Source organism: Ambystoma mexicanum, chromosome 3q, assembly GCF_040938575.1.
Source record: "Ambystoma mexicanum isolate Mex_15411 chromosome 3q, UKY_AmexF1_1, whole genome shotgun sequence".
In the NCBI taxonomy this organism is placed as follows: Eukaryota; Metazoa; Chordata; class Amphibia; order Caudata; family Ambystomatidae; genus Ambystoma; species Ambystoma mexicanum.
Genome location: NC_090926.1, coordinates 425,386,008 through 425,412,167, shown reverse-complemented (window position 1 = coordinate 425,412,167; position 26,160 = coordinate 425,386,008). Strand labels below are relative to the sequence as shown.

At 44.8% G+C, this 26,160-nt stretch overlaps 1 protein-coding gene across 4 annotated transcripts in view; it reads left to right on the top strand.

The window, feature by feature from the left end:
• PCDH1 (protocadherin 1) overlaps positions 1-26,160 on the top strand; it is a 635,879-nt gene that overhangs the window by 97,455 nt on the left and 512,264 nt on the right. For all 4 annotated transcript variants that reach the window (XM_069654113.1, XM_069654112.1, XM_069654115.1 and 1 more), the window contains exons 2-3: positions 4,296-5,122; positions 9,128-11,314. In XM_069654113.1, coding sequence (XP_069510214.1) covers positions 4,316-5,122; positions 9,128-11,314 — 2,994 coding nt within the window. In that variant the 5' untranslated portion in view covers positions 4,296-4,315. The remainder of the gene's footprint in view (positions 1-4,295; positions 5,123-9,127; positions 11,315-26,160) is intronic.

Below are 26,160 nucleotides of genomic sequence, written 5' to 3'. Positions count from 1 at the left end.
GCATAAATTAAATGCAGGGAAAACTGTGCCTTCTTTATGAATATGGGGCCTCTACATATGTTTTGGACAACAGAATGCTTACTGCATGATTTTGGCAGTAGGTGTTGAATGCATGGATTGAAAAGCTGTAGTTGATTATTACCAGTAGAATGCCCCCCCCCTTAATCTTTGCTATAAATATGGAAACCACAAATTCAATCTATTAACGAGTTACACAGAACTCAGATTTACTCTTCGCTTACTCATAAAATGATTAAATGGTGAATGAGTTGCTACAAACGTAACTTTTATACCTCAATGTTTTGCAAATTTAAGTCAAGACTTAATCAGACAGAAGCAAACAAATTTGTTCATGACATATTTGGTGCCTAGTTGTTTTTCTGCTTTGATCTTTATATGGGAGAAATTAACAAAGCAATGATCAAACACTATGCAAACAAATGTACACTAAAATGGAAAACGAACCCTCAACATCAAAATACACAAACGCCTACTATCGCAAACTGCTTCTATAACTGCTCAACTCTCTCAAACTGCACCAAGCACAACCCCACACCCATCAGTCTACCCTGTGTAACACACTGCCTCACAGTCTAGCAGAACTCACAAAGGTACAGGAATGGAACTGAGCCTTTTACATAATTTTGCACTTCCTTTAGGAGATTCAGGGTTCTGATTCACTGAATGTTTCTGACAAGCCCGATAAACGACCCGAAAGCCAGCACTACAGATTGGCTCAGAAAACAATGCAAGAATCACAAGGCATGAAAACCCACCACAAGTTTGACATTGAATGTCCAAGTCCCAAAACATTGTGTACGTTTGGGGGGGAGGGGAGATAGCATGTAAAGAAGTTTGTCAGGCTTAATCATCAGTGGCCAGTTTTGCATTAAAGGAATGGTTCGGTCAGAAAATATTATTGGCCAAAAAGATAGCCAATAATAAAACAAATGCCTAAAATATATATATTTTGTTTAAGTCCCTATGCAAAAATTCGAGCAAATGAAGCTCAAACTTTAAAATTGCAAGCACTAGGGGGCATCCATTTTGTGAATTCAGACCGCCTCCTCGGCTCTGCCTTTGCGGCACTAAACAAGCAGCAAAATCCCCCTACTGGGAGCTTTTGCTTACTGCAGCCTAAGCAGAGCTGAGGCTGCCTTCACTTTCATTTTACGTTTTCTGTGCTCCCCAAGCCCAGGGAAGCACAGAAAACGTAAAATGAAGGCAAAAAGCTGAGGCGCACCAATTAAAAATATAACGTTATTGTATTTGTGATTGCCGTGGTTGGAAAACCACGGCAATCACAAATACAAAGTTGTTATTCTGAATGCTGCAGCTTTCGCTGGGAGTCTCCTGGGCTCCCCCAACCCTGAAGGAGTCCAGGAGACTCTCAGCAAAAGCTGCAGCATTCAGAATAATGTTTTTGGATTTGTAAATATTGCGGCATTTACAAATGCAAAAACGTTGTATTTCTAAACACTGCGGCACAGAAACACAACCGCGTTGTTTCTGCCTGCCTTAGCTTTCACTTTGGGTCTCCGGTGCTCCCCAGGGTGAGCACCGGAGACCCAAAGTGATGGCCACGGCAGGCAGAAACACAACGCAGTTGTGTTTTAAAAACACTGCGGTTTTTCTTTCTAAGTTTCTCAGGCTCCTCCGGCTTGGAGGAGCGCGAGAAACTTAAAGAATAACCACAGCGTTTTTGAAACACAACAACGTTGTATTTATGTTTGCGGTAGCTTCAGCTTGGAGCCCTCTGCGCTCCAAGCTGAAGTTACCGCAAACATAAATACAATGTTTTAAAAGCTGCGGTTTTATTTCTAAGTTTTCCGGGCTCCTCTAGACCGGAAAACTTAGAAATAAAAAACGCAGCTAGTGCTTATTTAAAAAAAAAATCGCTCTTACCGAGCTGCAGCTTTCCTGCCTGTAGTCTCTGCTCCCTGTCCTCGGAGTCTGGCACCAATGAAGCAAAAGCCACCCAGTGGTAGTTTTTGTTTACTACAGCTGGCTGTCTTTTGCTTCATTAGTGCCGCAAACGGAAGCACAGGGGGCATCCATTTCACAAAATGGATGCCCACTAGTGCTTGCAATTTTAATGTTTGAGATTCATTTGCTCGAAACTTTGCATATGGACTTAAAAAAAATATATTTTAGGTATTTGTTTTATTATTGGCCATCTTTTTGGCCAATAATATTTCTGAACGAACTATTCCTTTAAAGTGGGCCCTATCACCTTTGTCATCCTGGCACCAGGAACTGGAGGCCTAGCATAGCTGTTTATCTGTCTTTGGCCTGCATGTAGACCCTATCATGTTTAGCCAACTCTAGCATTGTTTTGCCTATACCGTTACTATCCTGGCTGCCTTCTGATTTCTGTGCTACTTCGAGAGCTCAATGGCAACCTTGATTTGAACTTTTCACGGAGCATAAGATGCATCCAATCCTCCCCTATTCCTCTTTAGGACTGTGGGACCCGGCTTTTGCCATTCATTCATTCCTTCTACTGTACTGCAAGTGCCATGGGATTAAAGATGCTTTGAGCAGTTGTTTTATTGTAAATTGGAACACAGGGCAGGCATCGCAGCCAATCGGCTTGCTCGGAATACGGGTTCAATTTGTGGTATAAGCCTGCATTCTGAGTAAGCTCAGAGCTCCCGTCCCACCTCCCCGCCGGTCGCTGCTCCTCCCTCCTCACCCCCCCACACCAGAAACATAATTCCCCTGATGCTGCTGCTACTGCTCCAACATCCCAGACCGCCATGGAAATGGAAGAGCTACTCCACATGGAGCACGCCCTTCCATTTCCATGGTGACTATCTTGGGGGTTTGAATGAACGGATCACATGCTCGCAGCACCCCATGCATTCAAACAGACAGATTGAATATCGGCATCGAGGAATCAAATCTGCGGTGCTAATATCAATAACTTTGCTGGCATGCTGAATAGGGCCATCATTTCACTGGGGACCCTCATTAATGCCCTCCCTTCGTCTGACCCTATCACTTCCCAGGGCTGTAACTGCCTGATCCAGTCTGATGGCTCTGGTATTGTCATATTAAAGCATTCTGATTCCAGGGCTTAATGGCATAGATTAACAGATTTATCCAGCATGTTCCACTCTTATTTTTTTGTTGTTGTCTCGAAACACAATGGGTTCAGAGGGGTGTCACATTAGTTTGGACCTTACAGCTTCCAGATACCCGTGGACCCTTTCAGCCAGTGCAATGCCAGTCCTAAACTCTATGCACTTGAGGAGCATCTTCCTTCGCTTTCAGCCTTCGTGTTCCCAGGGAATTATTTCATGCGTTTTTGTTTATTCTCGCTTGTTCCTTTGCGTTGTGACCTGCTCTGTTTGTTTAATTATTTTAAAGCAAAAACTCGACAGGCCGGTTTTTAATGTTTATAAAACAAATGGTGACGCGTACATCAAAGGGGGACCAAACTGAGAAATAATGTGTTTACAGAAAGGCACGTCTTGGACTCCCAAACCACCCCCTCACACCAGAGGGAAGGAGAAGGGGTGGGGAAGGCTTACCCCCTAGATACGGAACATGTGCATTTTGGTTCATAGACCAAGTTAGGGCGCCTCGCCTCGAGAGTCCATGCAGGAGGTTCTACGAATTGATAGACCATAATAATCGGCGATTTACCGTCGACATGTTATTAAATGCAGACTTTCCAGCTGCATAGTGTGTGAGCGCGCGCAGTAGGCAGTGGCCGAGCAGGGGCGGGAAGCAAACCTCCCCCGGGCCCCCACCTCTGCTACTGGCAGTAGGGTGTGTTCACATCGTTCCTTCTGTTTCAGAATGCTGCCTTGCAGCCCAAAGGCTGGAAGAGACCAGTTCTTCACTTGTGGTGAAAATTACTCTGCTGCAGTTTTTTTCAGTAAGGTTCGCCCTTTGCCCTAAACCACTTGGCATATGGCCACTGTCTTAAAATAGCAGCCAACGTGGTGTCCCTTGCAATTAGTCCCAGATAAACATGCCTTGAGTCCAGTAGGGTGTGAGGAATAGTTTTGGGTTTAGTGTGTCGAGTGAGCAAATATCAAGTGTGTGTAATCTGCCCAGAGAAACTGTGGGCCAGACAATGCACTGTGCACCTTGCTCTACTGTGTGAGTAAGAGGAAGGGCGGTCACTGATTGGTTGGGCAGTCTATTTCCTGCATTCCATAGGTGTGATTATTTGTTCTTGTAGATCCGATTAGAAGGTGTGCAGCTACATAAAAGCTTTGTGGGGACAAGTGCAGTTTATTTTGTAAGCGTCTAATCCGTTGCTGTTTTCTGCTTTCTTCCAGACTGGCGGACAGCCCCATTGATGCCGGCCATGAAGCGTTCAGCGTGGTGCCTCTTGCTGTGCTCCTTCCTGAATCTTCCACTGCTTTGTTGGGGAACCAGGGCTGTATACAAAGTACTAGAGGAGCAGCCCCCGAACACCCTCATCGGGAGCTTGGCGTTGGATTACGGCTTGCCAAACACAGGGCATCTCTATAAATTGGAAGTGGGAGCCCCCTATCTGCGAGTGGATGGAAAAACGGGTGACATTTACACCACAGAGACATCCATTGACCGTGAGAGCTTGCGTGAGTGCCAGAACTTTCACCAGGGCGATTCCTGCTTCCTTGAATTTGAGGTGTCAATCACAGACTTGATGACAAATGGTGTCCCTCGGCTGGTGGAGGGTCAGATCGAAGTTTTAGATATGAATGACAACACCCCCAATTTTGCTTCCCCTGTGATCATGTTGCCTATCCCTGAGAACACCAATATAGGTTCACTGTTTCCCATTCCACCGGCTACGGACCGGGACTCGGGACCCAATGGTGTGGATTCCTACGAGCTGATGGCTGGGCCAGAGGCTCATGAGCTCTTTGCGCTGCAGGTGGCAGAGGACCAGGATGGGAAGCAGCCACAACTGATTGTGATGGGTAACCTGGACCGAGAGCAGCGTGACTCCTACGATCTTACCATCAGGGTGCAAGATGGCGGTAATCCACCACGGGCAAGCAGTGCCATGCTACGCATTACCATTCTGGATATGAATGACAATGGACCCAAATTTGAGAGGATGGCTTATGAGGCAGAGTTATCGGAGAACAGCCCTGTGGGGCATTCTGTTCTTCAGGTAAGAGCTCACCCTACGTCCTTTTGGGTAACATTGCCTGTTAAAAAAAGGGGGGTATTTTGCCTTTCGGTTTGAAAAAACCTGACTTGGAAGTTGCCAACATGGAGAATAAGGAGTAAATTTCGTTTTTAGGTAAATGGTATTACAATGCTACAGGAACAGTTTAATTACAGAGAGGTAGAGCTTGAAATACATTCCCTGTATTCTCTGCCTGTTCTGGAAGGGTCTGAAAAACCACACTTCTTATTACACCCAGTAAATGGTGAACAGTGGTATCTAGAATTGGTGATCTCTGTGCTAGCCTATGCTTGGGATGGTGCTAGGACCCCAAGAAGATGTGACCTAATTAGGCATCAGGCAGATCATTTGCTGTGGTGGAAATTATATTATGAAACTTGACATAATAGTAGAAGTGTTTCTTCTAGTTTCCTGAAATCTGAGATTCATAGTGTAATTTTCCGGTGATTGTGAACTTATTTTGCCATCTTAAGACCTATGATGACATCACATCACTGCCTCAGACCTTGGGAGGACATTGTTCTTCCTGTTAGAGGAGTTTTCTTCACACTGGTGCCTCGGTTCACGCTGCTCTAACAGAGGGATCTGCAACCTGATCCTCTCTGGATGTTTTGGACTACAGCTCCCTTATCATTGACAACACAGACGAGGAATGTTGTGAGCTGTAGTTCAAAACCTCTGGAGCCAACTTTTAAAGACCCCTGCGTTAACAGTCCATCTATAGGGACGTTACCATGAGAACCACAAAGTTATTTCATTTTCTTGTGAACCGGTTACTTCCCTGTTTTCCTGTGACCGGGGGCTATTTTATGGTGACCGATTGAAAGTAATAGTTTTCATAGTAGTACCAAGACAATCCAGTGGAAGCTGGTTCTTGAGTATTTCAATGTTTATGAAACATGAACGTACTCTGGAGTCTTGCCTGTTCGAATACACCTTGCCCCTCCATTCCAGTGCCCCACAGTTAAGTTATAAAATCTAAAGCTCCAACGAAGGAATTTGGAAGAAAAATTCAAAAGTATTGCTAGTCCCCGATAAAAAAATATTTGAAAAGGATAGCAAACCCAATGAATCGTTAATAAAAACGCAAACCAGTATTTTAAAAATACTCCATCTGAAGTAAATTATTGCCACGACTTTTTTTTACTAAAAGCAGTCCATAGCTAAAAAAAAGTATAGTACGTCAAAATAACCCCTTCTCCTCGTACGGGATGAGACGAGCTCAAAACACAGGCTAGAAGGGCTGGCGCACAGAAAGCTAGCAACATATGCATTCTAACATTCTTGTAAGTAATTTATACGATCTTGTGAGAAACTACTGGTATTTTCACTACAATAATAACTTTACAGTAATTTAAGACCCTAAAATACTTATTGAGCGCTTATAAAATCTTATAAGTTTGAAGTAGGATCTGATAAGATTCTTAAAAGAAAATCAACAAGTAATGTTTATATCTGTATAATTGCAAATGTGTCCATGAGTTGTGATTAATGACGAGAAAATTGCCCTTTTGGCTTAAAAATGCTAAACCATTCCCCACAGCTACTGCAGAAGTCTTAAGCTGAAAATCAGTCCTGCGGGAGAGTTTGAATTTGCCAGTTTTAATTTTTTTTATTTTTCTTTTGTTACTAAGTTGGAATGATGTTTCCATTTAGAACGCATTCGACTCTGCTGCCGGGTCACAGGACGCTTTCGACTCTTGCCTGTCCATTTCCCACTGTCTTCGTTCCACTGCCCGTGGCTTCAGGGCTTTTTTGACTTTTTATTTTTTTTGTTGGCTGTATGAAACTCGCATGTTTGTTGTCCACCAGTATTTAACTAAATCTTGTCTTTTGCTCAAAGGCTCAACAACAAAGCAGACTGCATTGGTCACCAAGATGCTTTATACGCAAACTGGGCCAGTCTTTGGTAGGGCATTCCCCCTATTGCTTAGCAGACAAGGGTTTGGGCAGGTAAGCGCAATTGCCCAAACCTTCTGATGTGGCGAAATAGGAATGCAGGGAGTAATGGATAATATTAGGGGAACCACCAAACTCTCAGATGCGGTCTCGATTTGTATTTTTACATTCCACTTTTCAAAATTGATTTCACCACCTTTTTACCTCAAAATGCAGGGGGAGACGGCACAAAAAAAAGTGGTAAAAGATGCGGCAAAAGTGGGTAATTCGGCACAAACAGGGATGCAGCGAGCCGGGGGTCTGGAAAAGATCTGGGGCTACGTGAATGTTTGGACTCTAACCTAGCTAGCCTTTTGGTTGTAGCCTCTGAGCTTCTATCCGAGGTTACAACCAAAAGATCCGGGGCTATGGACTCAGCTGCGAGTGATGGAGAACATTGCAGTATCCGCCAAATGCTATTGTAATCCCTAAAATAGCTGATTTGATGTGCGTAGCAAGGAGGGGGGGTTGCATCTTCCATACCTTTTTGCGGATTTGAGGCATTTGTTTACTTGAAAGTCACATGGAATTTCTGACACTGCAGCGTGCATCTGGCATTCTTTACATGCCATAAATGGTGTAATTAGGAGGGGCAAAAATGGGAATCTGCTGCCAAGTCTGGTTAAAAATACCCAGGCGGGCCGGTCTTTAACGAATGCAGTGGCTTTGGGTGGGGCAGGCTGACACTTGTCGGGTAGCTGAGGTGACTGTACTAGCAGGTTCTTTGAAGGCACTGACGGTGACGGAGGAGGAAGTGCGAGTCTGCGCCATTTTATTTCACTCCTGGACGGTTCTTGAGTCTGGTATTGCATGCCCTCAGAATCTAGTTTTCAAGGACACCAGTCGGAGACCGGTTTGGCTACCTGTGACGGCTGAACCTTCTCATCCGGGTGAAGGGTTCGGGTTACGGCATCTGCGTGAGCATAAATACTGCTTTGTGCTCAAACGCTTGGCCATGGTCCAGTCCAGGTTGCAGTCTGATGCCCCGGTAGATAAAGAAGCCAGCAGCCTGGCAATTACACGCTTTAAAAGTCCAGCACGGGCCCGGGGGAAGCATGAAAGACCCACTCTGTTTTTAAAATGGCCTTAGAACAGTAGGGCTGCCGAGAAGCATTGGCCCGGCCTTTGGAAGGTCGCGGTGAATTGTTTGGAATGAAGGAATGCAACCGTGCTTTTCTAGGCCTACCATTCTGTGCAATACACCAGCATTGCCGGAACGGTACTTATTTACCGATTATACAAGTCTGGGTGCCTCTGCAGGGGGTAGGGTAAGCAGACATGTTAGAGTGCTTTCATTTCTTGATTTGACTTTTTTAATTGCATGTGTCTTTAGTAAACATTAGGGCAGCCCTGTGGAAATATAGGATAGCGGCACTATTCTATTTTGGCTTGGCAACATTTTGAGTGATCTCCCTTTTAAAATGTATACTTGACGGTAAAGTATGAAGTTTGAGTCTTGAGATGGTAATCATCCAGTAAGCAGACAGTTGTTTCTGCGGAATGTTCCAACCATTATCCTCCATTGGCATGCTCTAAACAAAAGACAGAAGAATGCTGCCCTTGGTAAAAGTTCAGCAATGACAACACAAGTTAGCCGAGTTCTTTTGAGCTTACTGTCATTAGCTTGATTGCTTATTTTCTCTGCAAGAGCTAAACTCTCCTTAAAGTGAATTAATAGGTTTTTGTATGGTCTATTCCTCTTCCTTGCACCAGCCTAGGGGTTGTGTAGCACACTATAACGTAGCACCACTTGGCTTGCACTGTGTTCTGGATCTTTTAAAATTATTAAATTACATGATGTTTGACTTTGAACTCGAGCTACCAGATTTGCCTTCAGTGAAGAGGCTTGTCTTGGTGGTATAATCTAAGCGAATGTGTTTATTTTGGACACAGCAAATGTTAGTGTGTTTTTCTACCTGTGGGGACTGCAGTCACTGTAATTCGTTCTCATTCAAATAAGTAATGTTAATGTGGGATTGACTGCCTGGTGTGGTGAATGCTTTTCTCTTCCAGACCCAACATTTTCCTATTTTGTTCTTTATCCTTTAGGTGAAAGCCAATGACTCGGACCAAGGGGCTAATGCCGAGATAGAATACACCTTCCATCAGGCATCTGACACTGTACGGCGTCTACTGCGACTGGACCGTGCCACTGGCCTAATCACCGTCCAGGGTCCCATTGACCGTGAAGACGTTAGTACATTGAGGTTTTCTGTTGTGGCAAAGGACAAAGGTGCCAATCCCAAGCCTGACCGCACACAGGTGACCATCACTATCAAAGACATGAATGATAACAAGCCAGTCATCGAGATCCGGGGCATTGGGCTTGTGACCCACCATGATGGGGCTGCAAACATCTCTGAGGATGTACCAGAGAAGACTGCTGTGGCATTGGTGCAGGTCTCGGACCGTGATGAGGGTGAAAATGCAGTGGTTACATGTGTGGTTGCAGGCGATGTTCCTTTCCAGCTTAAGCAAGCAAGTGAATCTGGCAGCGACAGCAAAAAGAAATACTTCTTGCAGACCACTACGACTCTTGACTATGAGGCTGTGAAAGAGTATACCATTGAGATTGTGGCTGTCGATTCTGGTAACCCGCCCCTTTCCAGCACAAACTCACTCAAGGTGCAAGTGGTAGACGCAAATGACAATTCCCCGGTCTTCTCGCAGAGTGTCATGGAGGTGGCCTTCCCCGAAAACAACTCGCCTGATGATTTAGTAATGGAGGTCAGTGCCAGCGACGCAGACAGCGGCTCTAATGCGAAGCTAGTTTACTCCATCAAGCCAGAGCCAGCATCCAAAGGAATCTTTTCCATCAACTCTGACACTGGTGAGATACGGGTGAATCCAGTGCTTGACCGTGAACAAAGGGAACGTTATGAGTTTGTGGTTGTGGCAGCAGACAAGGGAAACCCATCCCATGAGGGTTCAGCATCTGTGGTCATTAATGTAATGGACAGGAATGACAATGACCCAAAGTTCATGCTCAATGGCTATAACTTCTCTGTCATGGAGAACATGCCTCCCTTGAGCCCTGTGGGCATGGTGACTGTAATTGATGCCGACAAGGGTGAGAACGCCCATGTTCAGCTGTCTGTGGAACACGACAATGGTGACTTCATCATTCAGAATGGCACTGGCACCATCCTCTCCAGTATCTCCTTTGACAGAGAGCAGCAGAGCACATACACATTCCGGCTCAAAGCTGTGGATGGGGGAGATCCCCCAAGGTCTGCTTACGTGGGGGTGACCATTAATGTGCTGGATGAGAATGACAATGCACCATTCATCACATCCCCTTCAAACACTTCCTATCAGCACATTGACCCATTCACCAGCCAAGGCACACAGGTGTTGAGAGTGCGGGCTGAGGACATTGACACTGGGGTCAATGCTGAGCTTGCCTACAGCATCACCGGGGGAAATCCTTCTGATCTGTTCCACATCTCGCCTGCCACTGGCAATATCTCCCTCGAGAAGGAGATCCTCAGGAAGCACCATGGCCTGCACAGGTTGGTGGTGCGTGTGAATGACAAGGGAAAGCCCTCACGGCACAGTACTGCCCTAGTGCACTTCTACGTGAATGAGACTGTGACTAATATGACACTTCTGGAGACCTTGCTCGGGCACAGCTTGGATACTCCCCTGCACATCGATATTTCTGGTGACCCAGAGTATGAGATTGGTAAACAACGTGGCAACATCCTATTTGGTGTCATTGCTGGAATCATTGCTGTTCTCTTGGTGATTGTGGCAGTGGTATTGGTGCGCTATTGCAGGCAGAAGGAAGCTAAAAGTGGCTACCAGGCTGGAAAGAAGGAGACAAAGGACCTGTATGCACCCAAACAGGGCAACAAGAACAACAAACACAAGACCAAGAAAAACAAGTCTCCCAAGCCACCAAAGCCAGTGGAAGAGGATGAGGAGGCAGGGCTTCAAAAGTCACTCAAGTTCAACTTGATGAGTGATTCGGTCACTGACAGCCCCAGAATTCACCTGCCTCTGAACTACCCACCGGGAAGTCCTGATCTTGGGCGCCACTACCGCTCCAACTCCCCCCTGCCCTCCATACAGCTCCAGCCACAGTCCCCTTCAGCATCCAAAAAGCACCAGGTGGTGCAAGACTTGCCAGCCGCCAACACCTTTGTTGGCACTGGGGACAACACCTCCACTGGCTCTGACCAGTACTCGGATTACAGCTATCGGACCAACCCTCAGAAATACAATCACAAGCAGGTAGGCGACCTCTTCCAGAACACCACGGGTGTGGACCGTACCATTGCATGGACCAAAGTGTGGTGAGGAGGAAAGGTCCCTCCCCCACCTGTAGCAGTTACATATTTTTTTATTTGTAACAGAGCGGGTACTAGAGAACATTCACTGCTCGTTTTTATGATGGGTTGGAAAAGGATGGGAACATAGTTCAACCAAAGAAATGTATTGAAGTTATTTACAATGCTTGAAATAACCTAGTAGTCTGAAACTCAATCACTAAGTATTTGCAACAATTTGTGGTGTTTGCTGCAGAGTTTTAGGACACTCTAAGGTATTGGATGACCGGGCTAAACTGTCTGCAAAAAACGCGTTTAATGGAGGCCCCAGAAGGTTTGACAGACTTAAAAAGGCTACAAAGCAGTGATCTTCCATGCGTTTACTTCACTGTGGTTTAGTATGTCAAAAAGCGATTAGTCCTTGTCCTGTGTCCGTAAACCCACCTTCTGCTAATGGTGTGCTCCTAAGCAACTGTAAATTCACCCCACTCCCTTTGTTCTGCTTGCACTCTGCTAATTCCTCTCTACTCTAACTCTTTCTTGACTCTGTTTTACTCAATGGGAGGTGGATCTAGATATGGCTATCGGGGAAAAGTCTCCTCAGGGCAATCCCTATGATTGTTTCAGTGCATTGTCTGTTTATTGCCTTAGCAACTGCAGGTGTATAAGTTATTTCAAGAGGTTTATATGGAGGCAGAGAAGAGAGCAAGCCATTGCTTTGTATTGAACCGTTCAGAAGGGTATCGGGCATCCTCAGACCAGTGGTATTCAATTTTGTGTCATAAACCATTTGCAGTTGGCCAGTCTTTAAACTGATCTTCATTGTATGTGGGTGGTTGTTTTGAGAAAGAGTGATATGCCATGCAATTGGATATCGACTAGATATTGCACTTGAGGTAGAAGCTGAGCACATCAGACGCAGCAGGGAAAGGAGCTTCTAGGAGCATCAGGAGGGAACCAGTGTTTGGGACTGCAGAAAGGTCACACTGCACCCCTGCTGCCATGTTCAGTTGTTGCTTTTTCATCCCTTCTGTTGTTGGTTTCTTGCCTTTTTACATTTGAACAGGTGGCGTCCCACTTGGTTATTTTGTGGATCACCGGGGACAGGGTTGACCAAAAAAGCTCTGCGATACGTTACTCGGTGTTTAAAGGATAGACGTGGCCAAAACCAGCAGTCTTTATCCAAATGTGCTATGCTGGTCAATTGATCTCACCATTGGGGACCTGCATCTGGGCAAGGCCTGATTGGCATTACAGGTCTTCAGAATCTGAAAATGCACGCGTTTCCAAAAAGCACTTTTTGACTAAGCCGTTTTGAGTGAAAACGTCCAAGCACGGTGTTGGCAACACACTGACACCCAGTTCTTTGGTATAACACCAGTTGCTTTTACAAGTGTACTGGTTTTAATTTTTTTTTTTTCTGTGGTCTCCAAACTGGCTTTGCCCGCCTTGAAGAAGGGGGTGTCGTTCTGCTGTTAGGGCGAGAAACCCTTTGAAATTGAGGCCTTAGACTTTCTCTTTGAGGAAAACATTAAGCTGTTTCAGCCACTGCTGGGGTGGCGAACCATGGTAAATGGCATAACCAGTTAGTTTGGGGCACCACGCAGGACAGGGTGTTGATTGAAGAGCAAAGAAGACTGTTTCCAAACAGGTGTTGATGAAGGGATAAAACCTACCTGCATTTATTTGGGATTTGGCAGTGATCCACCTGTTGTACTGTGCCTTGCAGAAGATGCATTCCCTTTCCGCTAGCACGCCCCATGGTGTTGATGTTCTGCGTTGCCTGCAATGGGGCTCTTGCACGGTGCTCTCCTCGCCCTTTCCCTCTCCCTGATAGAAATTACCCCGAGGCCAGAAGGCACGGCGCAGGCTCACCCGTGGGTCGGCCTCAAGTAAGCCTCTGGATTCGGAAGTGCATGCTAGGTATTTTCGACATGCTTATTCGAAATGTTAGTTGGCTTGCATACGTGCATTTAGCTTGCAGTCAAACACTGTGTTTTTAAAACCGACTATGAGAAAGGGGATGAAACGCGGGCACTTGGAATGCCCTGCCTCGTGGCTATGGCCTCTGGCTCTTGGGCGGCCGTCGCCTTTCTGCAGGTGTCGCGGGCTCGCTGGCATCAAGGCTTTGTGGTTGGGGGCAGGGAGGAAGGCCTAGTTGTCACTTTCCTCTGCGTCCTGTTGCTCTGACTGGGGTCAGTGTGTTCAACAATGGCGCCCAATCACCAGGCTCCCGGTCCAGCAGCCTCGCCATTGTGCCTGCCTTAGGAGAAACAGCAAGAAAGTGCTGTTTATTGTTCCACATTGAGAACGTAATTTCCTGCTTTAATACAGCTGGTCTCGCTGCGAAATGTATTTTTAACCTTTTGTGTCTTAACAATGGGAACGGAACCGTGCATAACACTTGGAGACAAACAGGGGGTAGAGCTGGTGCGGGGGAGGGGCTACTCCTTGTGGGTGACTGCATTTTTCCTTACCTCCCACTCTCCCTGATCCGCTCACCTGCTGTTTTCCCGATAGTTGCCTTTCTTTATCAACTCCTGGATGCTCGTTTTCTTAATTGATATGCCAGCGTTCTATTCTGGAGTGGGAGTTTATGGCTATTGTGAGAGGGGACTCGATGCAAAAGTAGAGGATGTGGGCTGTTTGCACAAATGCAAAGTCCTTAGAAGGGGGGGGGGGCTTAACTTGGTAACTTCTCTCGTGTACAGAGCTTTCATGGTTCCGTGCTTGAGAAAACCATCGGGTCTGATTTTGTATTTTTTTTTCTTTGAATTTTGGGACTGGTAGTTTGGTATTTCCATTTTAAACTTGGCGCCAGAAATCCCTGAAAAAAACGTCCCGGGTTGGCGTGCTCGTGTATGAAACTGGAGCGCTGTCCCCTAGATCCATGTAGCAAGAGCAAGTAAGAGGGACCACCCCTTTAGCAACCTGCTTCTACACGATTGTGATTTTGAGTGTTGTGTCTCTACTAAGGGCATATCTGGTAAATACAACTTCCCCAGTGCTTCGGGGCTCTGTGTGCACCAGGTTTGTTATAGAAATCACATTTTAACTGTAGAGCATGGGTATGCAAACTTTTACTCTCTCGGTTGTTTTGGACTACAACTCCCATCGGCTCTAGCCAGCATATTCAATGATGAGGGATCATGGTGGTTGTAGTCCAAAACATTGAGAGAGCCAAAGATTGCAACCCTTGCTGTAGCCGTTTGACAGTTATTTCATGTAGGCATATTGACAATGGGAGAATTATGCACCATTGATGACATGATAGGGCGTGGCCTTAAATGTATTTTAGCCCAGTGTAGTTTCACAATCTCAACTTGGGGCCTTATCAAATAAGGCCAGTGCCTTCAGTAGCGAAAACCAGAACGTAACACGGGATAACTACCATGATCAAGTAGCCACTTCCATACCTTCACGCTGCCAACCCTAATCAGTCTCCAGCTTTATCCTTCTGGTCTGACTAACTTGCCTTCTGTCCTTTGTGTCTTCTTCTATTCATTAGATTGCCATGTTTCTTGCACTACCTTTGTGGGCCTGGGGCTCCATGTATCTTCCACTCTGAACAAATCCACCCTCCCTTTGCCATCCCCACGCCAGGGTCTCAAACCTTCCACTAACTGCGGCCCCTCTTATGAGGAATGCTTGCCCTTTCTACTGTGCTCTGCTCAGGCATGCAAATGCTGCCTGCACCCGCCCTCCCCATTGTCTGTCCACACAGTGGAGCCTGTCCTCGCACGACTTGGTCTTAAAACCCTGCACTGTTATCCTGCACAGCCCGTGTTTCCTCCTTAACCCCTTTTCATCACGTTGCAGTTGCCACCTCCACTAACCAGACTATGTTCTAAATGAATCTGCATCTTTGGGACAAACCTAAGCCACCCGAACACCGTCCACCATTACTCAAACTGACGCCTTCGGCTACATCCGGGAATGAAGAAAATGTTGAACATTCAATATTTATTTTTTATGTTTGCAACTAAACCAATCGTATTTATTTGTCTGAGTGTATTAAAGTCATGGCTTGTTAACTTTGTAAATATTTTGCAGCCGAGAGTGTATGTTTCAAAGTTTATTTTGTAAGTATTTTTTCAACAAAATAAAGTATCGTGATTTTAAAATAACAATTTTCCTGTTATTCGATGTATAGCCAGTCTAGAATGCTTTGTTTTGTCTTGTCATCGCCACTCTACTCACCTTCTATCCCCTAACTGAGGCAAGGATGGGGAGAAAGACGTGGCCAACAGTCAAGCTAACATGGTGGGATAGGCATTGTTTGGAAAAAGGCTGCAAAAGAGCAGCATGGATTCATATGTATTCCAAGAATTGTCAAGCCTGTTCTATTCATTAAAGAGCCATTGGCAGAGGAGCAGGACTCGCATCCAGTAATTCCAGCAAAAATGGGTGCAGAGTACAAGCGGGCAACTTGCTCCTTACTTCCGTAGCAACGCGGGGAGGCACCGCACTTCACCCCCGTAGAGATGTCTGCACGTTTTAGCTGCCGGCTTAACTTCCCAAATCCGACTGCACGCATTGCCACTGCTGCATGAGATGAAACGCGTTTCGCTTTTAAGGCTCTTAAGCCATGCACATAACCTGCAGTGCTAAATGCAGTGGCTTGGAATAGGGCTTTGCAGTTGAAAGCCTGCCCATAAAGCAGAAAGCTGCAAGGTAGCACAGCATGTTGCCGAGATATGTGGATTTCAACCTTCAGATTTGTTTACATTTCTGAGTGTCCTAAAATGCATGGTTTCCCCCTGGGGAAGAGGTCGAGCTTTCTTGTTTGCTCGCTCGTATGCACGAGTGAGGGGGGTTATTTTTGGCCCTGTAAAAATAAGCACCCATGCTAGCAAGCTCCCTGTGCTTTCCGCGACGTCTGTAATTGCTTTTTGTCCTTACACTTAAGATGTACCCCTCCCCCACACCCTCAGCAGCTAGTACTTTGTTCTCAACTTTGGAAAGAAAAGTTTGTTGGCCTCAAAATCCGAGAAGAAAGTGCTTTTGCGGCTACATTTGTGTGGGCCTTTTTCAGTGCTTCCCCCTCCCTCTGGGTTTAGGTGAAACTTTTTTGTTTGACTTTTCAGTAGGCAGAGTTGAGATCGGCTCCACGCCTTCATCACGTTGTGTGATTTTGGACAGAACGCTAACAATGCGGCAAGTGGCAGCTCTTGGGATGCCCGTGTATGTTTTTCTCAATGACCAAACTGTGTTGCTCTCTTCAGTACCAGGCCCGAGAACTGAGGGTCTACATGCACACTCGGACTGGCCTATAGGGCAATTCCCGAACCAAAAAAAACACAAAATCCTAATATGGGCCACTTTTTTGGCCAATGTGAGCCAGTTTGAGTTACTTTGCCGTGTGGCTATTAGTTGTGATCAGTGTTAATTCATATCTTTAAAATGCACAATTTGCATCACATTTTCACCAGCATTGGATCTTTCATGGATTCACATGCTTAGAATATTCCCGGTTGTCAGGCTGGGATTCTTCGGAAAATTATATAGAAGACAATTTTATGCCCCAGTCCGAACCAGTTTACATAAGGGGGGGGGGCCTTGGGTGTTCTGCCCAACGCATAACCAGGCCATCCCACTTGGGGCTTCTATGTTAGGACACTACACATGCAGAAAGGACGTTCTGCGGACTCATTAATCACACCGGTTTCCTCGCATTGTCACTTGCCCTCTGTGCGCCTCTTCCATCATCCCCTTGGGGAGCCGTCTTGTGATGGCCACCGGGCAGACTGAATTCGGATTACTTTTGCAGGCAGCTCCTGCACAAGCATGTTTTTCATCCTCGTTTAACTCACGCACATGCTATTTGACCCCCAGTTTTTCTGGTTGCTGCTCCCAGGCACAGTCCATTGTCGCGCAGCTAATGTGAGATGTGCATCGAAGCTAGAACTGTCTACAGCGGATTGTGTAACAAGCTCAAGAAGGAAACTGCCCTCCTTTGCAACTTTGCTGAAAATGTTTGGGGGGGTGAGGACATGACAATTAAAGGAAAGAGGGCACTGCCAAATGAGGGGGACAAAATGGTGTGTCACGAAAGTTGGAGGGGACGAACGCCCTCGATTCCCCAATAAAATTACACCCATGCTCCTTTGAAATCAGAAGTGAGCCCCAAAAGTGGTGTCCTGTCCCGCAAGCTGGAAAATCTAATTAAGAAAGGCTTCAAATTAATTTAGGTAAGGTAAGGTAACCCAGAAGGGGACTGCGCCCAATATTCAATACTGAAATATATTTATTTTCGTACAGAGTGCCCTTTAAAGATGATGACACGTGTTTCGGTCTGCCTTCAGACCTTTTTCAAATCAGGGCTATTATCCTTGGCTCAGTCTCCGCGTCTGATCGCGTCTGCAAAAAAATCAGACGCGATCAGACGCGGAGACTGAGCCAAGGATAATAGCCCTGATTTGAAAAAGGTCTGAAGGCAGACCGAAACACGTGTCATCATCTTTAAAGGGCACTCTGTACGAAAATAAATATATTTCAGTATTGAATATTGGGCGCAGTCCCCTTCTGGGTTACCTTACCTTACCTGCACTTATCCTTTTTGGGTTTTTCTTGGCATAACCCTATTACCCAGTGAGACGCGACCGTTGGTATACAACATAACTGCCTTTGAATATAAGGATACAACTATTAGAAAAATGTCGCCAAGTTAGACCCAACCGCCATAGCCAAGAACTTTTTGGAAAACTTCAAATTAATTTACACTGGCTCTTTCAAGTCCAATGATGTCGTTTTGCTAAGGAATACCATTTGTGTAGGCAAGTGCTTTGCATGGGGGGGGGGGGGAAGGTACTCTGCAAGCTACAAAGCCAGACATTTCTGCACCGCCCGTTTCGGCTCTGCATTGTGGCCACAGGTCCTTTTTTAGGCACAACCTGTTTGCAGGCTAATGCCCAGTGAGATTAATTAAAGAGCACACACTTGGGTAAAGCAGTGGATCTGAGATCCTTTCACACACATTTCCATTTTGCTATGTATTGTGTTAAAGTTTGAAGATCTATATTAAATGATACTTTTTGGCTTATCAAACTAGCAGATGTAATGGCTGAAAAACGAGGCTTTAGAAGGGGATTTTATTATTGCTCGCTTTCTTTCTCTGTAAGAAATTCGGCAGGTCCAATTACTTACAATGGGCACGGCTAATAACAAAGAAACAGCTTAAAGTAATTTCCCAGGATTTCCAATTCAATCCCTGCTCCATCAAAGGGCACCAATGGTAACAGGTGAAGCCCACTTAGCGAAACAGTGTTCTGTGTCTATTTGCTGAGCACAGTAGATGCATGTATGTCCCTCCTTTTTGTCCTGCAGGTTGGGCCCTGAAGGAGACATTCTGGGCATTACGGTTGGGAGAGAGGAATGGGCAGAGGGTGCGGCTTTCCCCAGCAATGGCTGCAGAATCTTAGTACTTTAAATTGCAATATAGTGACATTAAAAGCTTTCATTTTCACCTCACAACATAGTTGAATACCAGTACTCTTTCAGGCGTTGAAAAGTGCAGATACTCAAATGCTGAAACATAAGAAGTGCATGTACTGAGGGCCGGGTAGGACCAGGCCATTTAAAGCACTGGTATAGACCTACTCCAATAGCACGATCCTAGTATGTTTGCAATTTCTCAGTGGACTTGCCAACCCATCATATTGATAAGCCTTCTACCCCTTCTGTCGCCCAAGTTTTATAAATCCCTTCCCATTTTGCATTTCATGTCCTCTACCGTAGTACTGCCCCCGTATGCAGCACAGACAGACCAGAACACAATCTCTAGAACCTAGTTCCTTTGCCTATTTTTCTCAATTAAGTGGGTGCAAAATAAGGTAATAAAAGGGGTTAAAAAACATGACCAACATATTGTTCAAATGTGACGAAAGAGTAATGCCCGTAGTCTGAATATGCTTACTGTTCAAAAAACGAATTTCTCCTTTTTGGCTTTTGTACATGGTTTGTTGATTTACCAGAATTTCTCGTGCAAATAACTCAATTTTCTTTGCAAGTCCTCCCCATTGCATGCCGCACTTATTTATTTTATTATTTATATTTTTTAAGCTGAGGAAGCCGATCGTTTTTTTTTCTTCTCTTTTCATTATTTGCATTATTCATGCCTTTATGCCCCAGTTCGCAGTCCCTCTCCCCCCCTCCCAGGGGAGAGATAAATAAAACGGTAACAAAGGGAGATGGTCCGAGGCAATCGACGCAGTAATCGTGGGCCCGAGGATGGATTATTGTTTAATAGACTGTAGCTACCTGAAGTGAGTCTCATGAAATCAGGAAGTCATCCACCGAGCCTGCAAGACCACAGGGGAGCCGAGTTGAAGGATGCATCCTGCCTTACAATAGATGGGAAACCACTGCGTTCCGATCCCGCCGTCCTCTTCAACCCCTTGACTTGCGTTTTCCTTCCACTGGGATAACAAATGTGCACTGGGGGAAAAGACGAAGCTATTTGTGCTCCCTGAATCTGCTCCCTGGTGCAAGTGGTGTTTTAGAAGGCTACTTTTATAACCTCACTGTCTTACTAGTATCCCTGAACATAATGGGCTCATGTATTAAGTCTGTATGCTCTGCAAGCACCCCCCTCTTATTTTTGTGGGGATTGGTGGGTGTGAGGAATCCACTTCCGGGGCACCAATGGTCTAGGGATGAATATCGGTTTCTAAACCATCAATTAACCCCACACCTGTAGTACATCAGAAGGGATCCGAAAATATTGGAATACAAGTAAATTATAAAACCTCCATGTCCAATTTGGTAACATGGACGGAACATTAGGCTGATCGCCAAAAGATCGTGGCTCTTTGGTTAGTTGCAACACAGCGAAAATACAATTATCCAATGATGAAAGGAACTGTCCAGTCAAGGTTGTATAAAAATATCGACTTTATTATTACAACAGACAGTTCTAGCACACTACAATTACAACCCACATTGTAAAGGAACACAGAGGACAGACCATTTCACAAAGGAAAGGGATGCACTCTGGATACTGTTGGAAGGTAGTTGGTAAAGCAATCTGTCTTACTGTTCAAGGTTATTTGGTTTCAACACCAAAGGCGCAAGAGGTCGTAACTGTCTCTAGGGGTCTTCAGAGAAGGACCAGGGGGACAGAACCACAACGTACCTGGTGCTGAAGAAGTTCTTGGTGCTCGACAACATCGAGGCAGTTTCAGGGCTCTTCACAGCCCGTGAGACAGTGGCGGGACACAGCTGCGGGTACCACGAGGCAGGCAGTTTGGCAAGCGAGGGTGGACGGACATCTGCAGACTGTCCAGCACGGCGGCTCTGGGCCAAGAATTGTTGTCTCTGTGCTGTTTGGCAGATCTGGCATGCGAGTCAAGGCGTCCCGGGCTGCTCTGGAGACTGCGGTGTGACAACAGTCAGCAGTGCAGCCGGATGTGGTTTGAGGACTCGACTGTCTCGAAATTGTCCTTTCAAAAAGACACATCACATACTTCTTCCCCATGCAGGGGTTGCCTACTGTCAACAGTTGTCTCGGGCATGACATTCACTGCCGTTCATACAGAGGGGTGGGAGCTAGCTTCAAGCTGACAGATTGCATATCAAAAAGGTATTGGGGTTTCTTGCCCTTTGTTACTTTGGTCAACAGGCCTCTTCTCAGGCCTGCTTCAATTAACTCATCAGTATGCGCTGCCACCATATAGAACTTAACGATGGGCAGGGCGGATCCATGGAGCCTTTGATATTTTAATTAGGCTGGCCATGGCCAGAGGAAGGTGTTGCCTTCCCCCTTCTTGAGATGCTTTGATGTACCTGTGGCTGTGACATTCCAGCTGAACAATGCAGGAGGACTGCATTGGTAGGCTATGTCCCCCAGAGTACGCTTGACTGTTTTTGTTGTTCAGTGAGCATTGGGAAATGTTTACAGATTAGTCGCACACATTTCCTGGAGATTTATCGATCAATATTCCATTTCTTAAAAAATACCAAAACCGCCCAGGAGCGTGCACACTCACTGTGCGATGGTTGAAATCCTCACAATTGTATTCTGTACTGTTAGTTTGTCTGTGTAATAATAAAGTAGATCTTTTATATGCAACCCTGACTGGACACTCCTTTTTATCATTGGGCAATCATTTTATTTTTGCTGTGTTCCAACTAACCAACGAGCCACAACCTTTTCGAGGAGATAAGCCTGCTGTTTCGTAGACATTACCAAAATTGGATAAGGAGGTTTAATAATTTTAATTGTATGTTTATAGCAAACTGTTCGGATGCATTCTGGTGTATTAGAGGTGTGTGGCTGATTATTGGTTTAGAAACCGATATTCTCCCCATGACCACTGGCACCCCGGAACCCAATATGTCACAGTCCCGCTATATAAATCTGCTCACCTTAAGACCTCATAAGGGGTAGGGAGGTAATGGCAGTGTTTGGAAATTTGGAAATGCAGCCCGTCTTTACTTCCATTGAATGACCTGCTACCCAGAATTATCACGAGCATTTTTTCACAGGTATGCTGCTTGTGGTAATTGCCTACATACTACGAAGTCAGATATTTTTTTTTTTTTTACTGCACCCAAGAGGTAGAGGTAAACCTTTCAAGAACTTTATCCTACTTTTTTATGATTATTTCTTTTATATATTTTTTTTTTTAGACTGTCTCCAACAAAGGAAGCAATCGACAGGGATGCAAAGGTAGACATTTGCTAATGGCCACTTTCTCGTTAACTTTGCCATGCAGTGTGAATTAATGGACCCCTATTTGCATTTAATACAAGTATACAGTTTCAGTACAAAACAAAATATGCCATCCTTAAGATAATCACGAGGGAGATGGATTTAAAAAGAGAGAAAACAAATGCATGCCGATTTCCATAAACCCCACATGGGCTAACTTATTTACACCATGGTGTGTATCAATTAAGAAATCACTCCTAATGCGGACCTTAAGACTACCATGCAGCTAAGGCTTGCCATGGACAAATTCTATGGCGTGCCACACTGATGGACAATTGCTCTTGCGTTAGCTGCTTACACCAATTTGTGTTTTTCTTCTTTTTGTACACGAAAAACACCATTCCCTTTCTGCTAGATTCAATGCAGACTGCTGTAAAATTCTGAACATTACTGTTATTCGGTGTTTTTTTTTTCGCAGAATGGTCTAGGTCGGCTCTTTCCAGTGAATGATTACGGTCTTTCACAGCGTTTCCGGCATTGCTGAGATTTACGTGAGGAGGAAGGTTTATGCTTTGTGAAGGGGTCAGCATCTCTCCCGCGAATGATGCACAGTGCCATTGTCCAGCAGGGATCGAAATAATGATTTAATGAGCAGGAGCTAAAAGTAGCAACGGACATCATTACCGTGTAAGTAGGAGCTACCTCTGGGGATCGAGAAGCTATTCCATAGCCAGGCACACATGACTTTATTTTTGGGTGCATATTTTAACATTTGATTGTAGGACTCCTTATGCTTTGCCTTTTGTGTGGGCCTATTCTCAAACACAGAGTTCATGTCTGTGCTATTGCTCCAATGGGGTTGTGCAACTAATAACTCTTGATTGCTGCTATTGTCAAGCTAACCTGTCTCTTGTAGACTACAAGAAGAGAAATAGCACCGAGCAATTTGCAACTCTGTTGTGTTGTGTGTTCTCGCTTTGCTCTCCCTTGTGCCCCGTCGGTTCCATCTCCCCTCCGTCGCATGCTTTTATGGCTGAGGAAAATGGAAAAACATTTAAACTGATCTCCATGGACCTTGTTACCCACCAAATCTCGGCACGAAAGATCAGATCATAAAACACGCCGACCAACAAACACCGACCAACAAGATCCGGCCTATGCTCGCTGCTTGCCTGTAGCATTAAGAGTTCAGGGCTAGTGGTGTGCGAAGTTTTTGTTGCACCATCTGAATGCTGTTAAGTTTCCAAACTAGCCAGTTGGAAAAATGTTTAAACTTTGTTTTAAGTTTTAACTTCTTTCCATCGAATAGATAACCATGTTCATAACCTATATATGTTCATATATACAGGAAATATAGTGTGTATCTGTATGCATCATGCATAGTATTCATAGTCTTATTTACAAAAATGTGGGAGCACCTCAACTGAGAATCGCAGCCAAATATCCTCTTGTAAGGCAGGGTCCCACTCCACTCTGGAGGGTCTACAATCATGCTTTAGCTCACGGTACCGTTCTATCAATCTGGCCCCATCCAAAGAGGCAGTCCAGCACCAAAACGCAATTGTAGTCTGAACAAGAGAACCAAGAGCAAAACCAGACGCATGTTTCAGCCTTGTCGGGCGTCATCCGTGTGGTGAACCCGTGCCTCCTTAGGCACATTTAGAAAGGCGGCCCATGTATGGATTACCTTTCGTAACTCGGGATTTAACCAAGTATTTAAATCTCATAAATTGATATTTAGTATGTGTTTGCGGTTCATTATGTAAATATATTCTTAATAAATACATAACTAATATAAACAATGTCCAGGACATACAATGGGCATGTGATAAAAGTATAAACTTGTTAAAACGCATTTTAATGGCTTTTGTGGGGATAGATGCATTAAAACGCACTTTCCACCGAGGAAAGGAAACTATACCAGTGGTCTTGGGCACAAATGTGTGCACGCTGTGAATTCACAACATGCCATTGTAAACTTTAGGTAAGACTTGTGGTGTAGCAGCTCACGTTTGTGTTATTTGTAACCATTGTGTCTAGAAGTGTTTAATGCAAATAATAAATGCAGTTAAAGAATAGAATGGAAAAATGATAAATATAAATCTTTCTAGTTTTGATATTTTGTATTAGATGTTTACTTATTTTTATTTAGTTTATTATGCTTTAAATGTATACAATCAATACAAAAACCTATTTAGTATATCCCTATGTTAAACAGTTTTTTCAATAAACGCCACAAGGTATGCTAAGGCAATGTTGCACAACCTCGCAGAGCCCTAATAGGCACACCTTCATACCAACTCAATGTCCCTCTTCATGAAAAATGTGCATGTCCCCGATTCCCCCACACAACTGTTGGGCAAGTGCTAGGAGCAAGCATACTAGGCATCGACTCCAGCAAGCCGACAAGTGGTCAGCCAGCATTCATCCTAGGCCCAGCAAGGCCTTGAATTGGGTGTTTCCTTAGGTTCCTCCAATCCAGCAGGCTGGTGGTTTGTTTGCAAACAAGGACCAGGTGTGAACGCTGTAGCCCGTTTCACAAATGTCATTGGTAAAAAGGGACACTCCGTGCCACCCTCCCCCACCCGAACCCCAAGCCCCTGCTAACTCCTGTTCCAAAGCTCTGTTTAGTTCACTCCTCAGTTCCTTTAACTTTATGCCCATGCATCACTTTACGTTTGAATCCCTTGATATGGTTGTTTCATGTCAATGTACAAATCTCAACAGTTTTGGGAGGAAAAAGACCAGAGCAGCCTCGTTTTGAAATAGACAAGCTTTCCGATGGCATGCAGATAGTTGCTGCTGTGCACTAACCCAATATGCTGGTGCACTGCAGATCTGGTCCCGCAGATGCAAGCTGAAGCAAACTATTGACGTCCAATTGAAAGAGAACCATTCACATTCGCCCAGGAATAAGCTACATGATGGAGAAATCACCAAGCCAATCATCCTTGAGCGCCATGCTCCAAATTGAAAGGTGCTAATCCCCAGCCTTGGCCGTGAGGTGGGTGGGAAGGTTTTAAGGATGTGCATGCAACCGTGAGACACTATATTGTATACCTTCGAACTGTGCTGCTGTATTGCTGTGACCACAGGAAGTAAACATGAACTGAGGGATCACTATCTTATTTCACCCAAATATGGAAGTACATACCTCTTGAAATTGGAGGTGAGCAGATCAGCTGGAAGCTGAAGCAAATCAATAGTTAAAAGCAAAAGCCTAGATCATTTCTACAGTGCTCCCAGTTTTGGAAAGCTACAAGAACGTAGGCACACAGACATTGATTTGCCCATACTTCGAATTGAGTCAAGTGGTAATGATGACCCGAAATACGAACTTGCAATTGTCTTTTAACTTCTACAAACTATTCGGTCACCCAACCTTTAAGGTACCACAGGCACACCTATGCCAATGTATCAGATATTGATCATCCTTTTGGTTAAATATGGCACACTTGTGGTTAAAAATCCCGTACTGCACTTTGACCATTGGAACTATGAATAAATACATTTACAATTTTGAATAGCAAAACCTATTGCAGACAAACCCATGATTTGTAAAAACCTATTTTGGTGAAACACGGTTATTAAACATGCTTACTACAAACCTCTTTAAAACATATATTTTAAAGTATCCTGATTGCCCTCCCTTCTAACCTAAAGCCATTCTTCTATATCCTTTCACAGAAAGTCGTGATTCATGCCTGGGACTCGACATCTGAAGCTGTCTGCCCATGATATATACCCTGAAAAAAATATGCACGTTTCGGTCTGCAATGCTGTAAAAAAAATGACCCATTGTAGGTGAATTTGAGCAATAAAATAGTACTTGTCAAATGCAACTAGCCACATGACACAACTCTAATCAATCCTGAAACAAAATAGCCCTTCAAAATATCTGAATGAGTAAAAAACTTCAGATACTTGTGTTTAATTTCCAGCCAAAGTTGGAATCATTTCAGGTTCACTCAACCTTCCCATTTTCCGATGTTAAAACGGAGTTCCATAAAATTGGGTAAACATGGACACTGATTACAGCGCTCAGCACTGGGAGAAAATTGACATAACCTTGCTGTGAGTCAACAAGCCCAATGCATCTGTGAACCATCGAAAAGGCAACCACAGAAGAGTGCTGCCCTTCGATCGACGGCTTACTACTA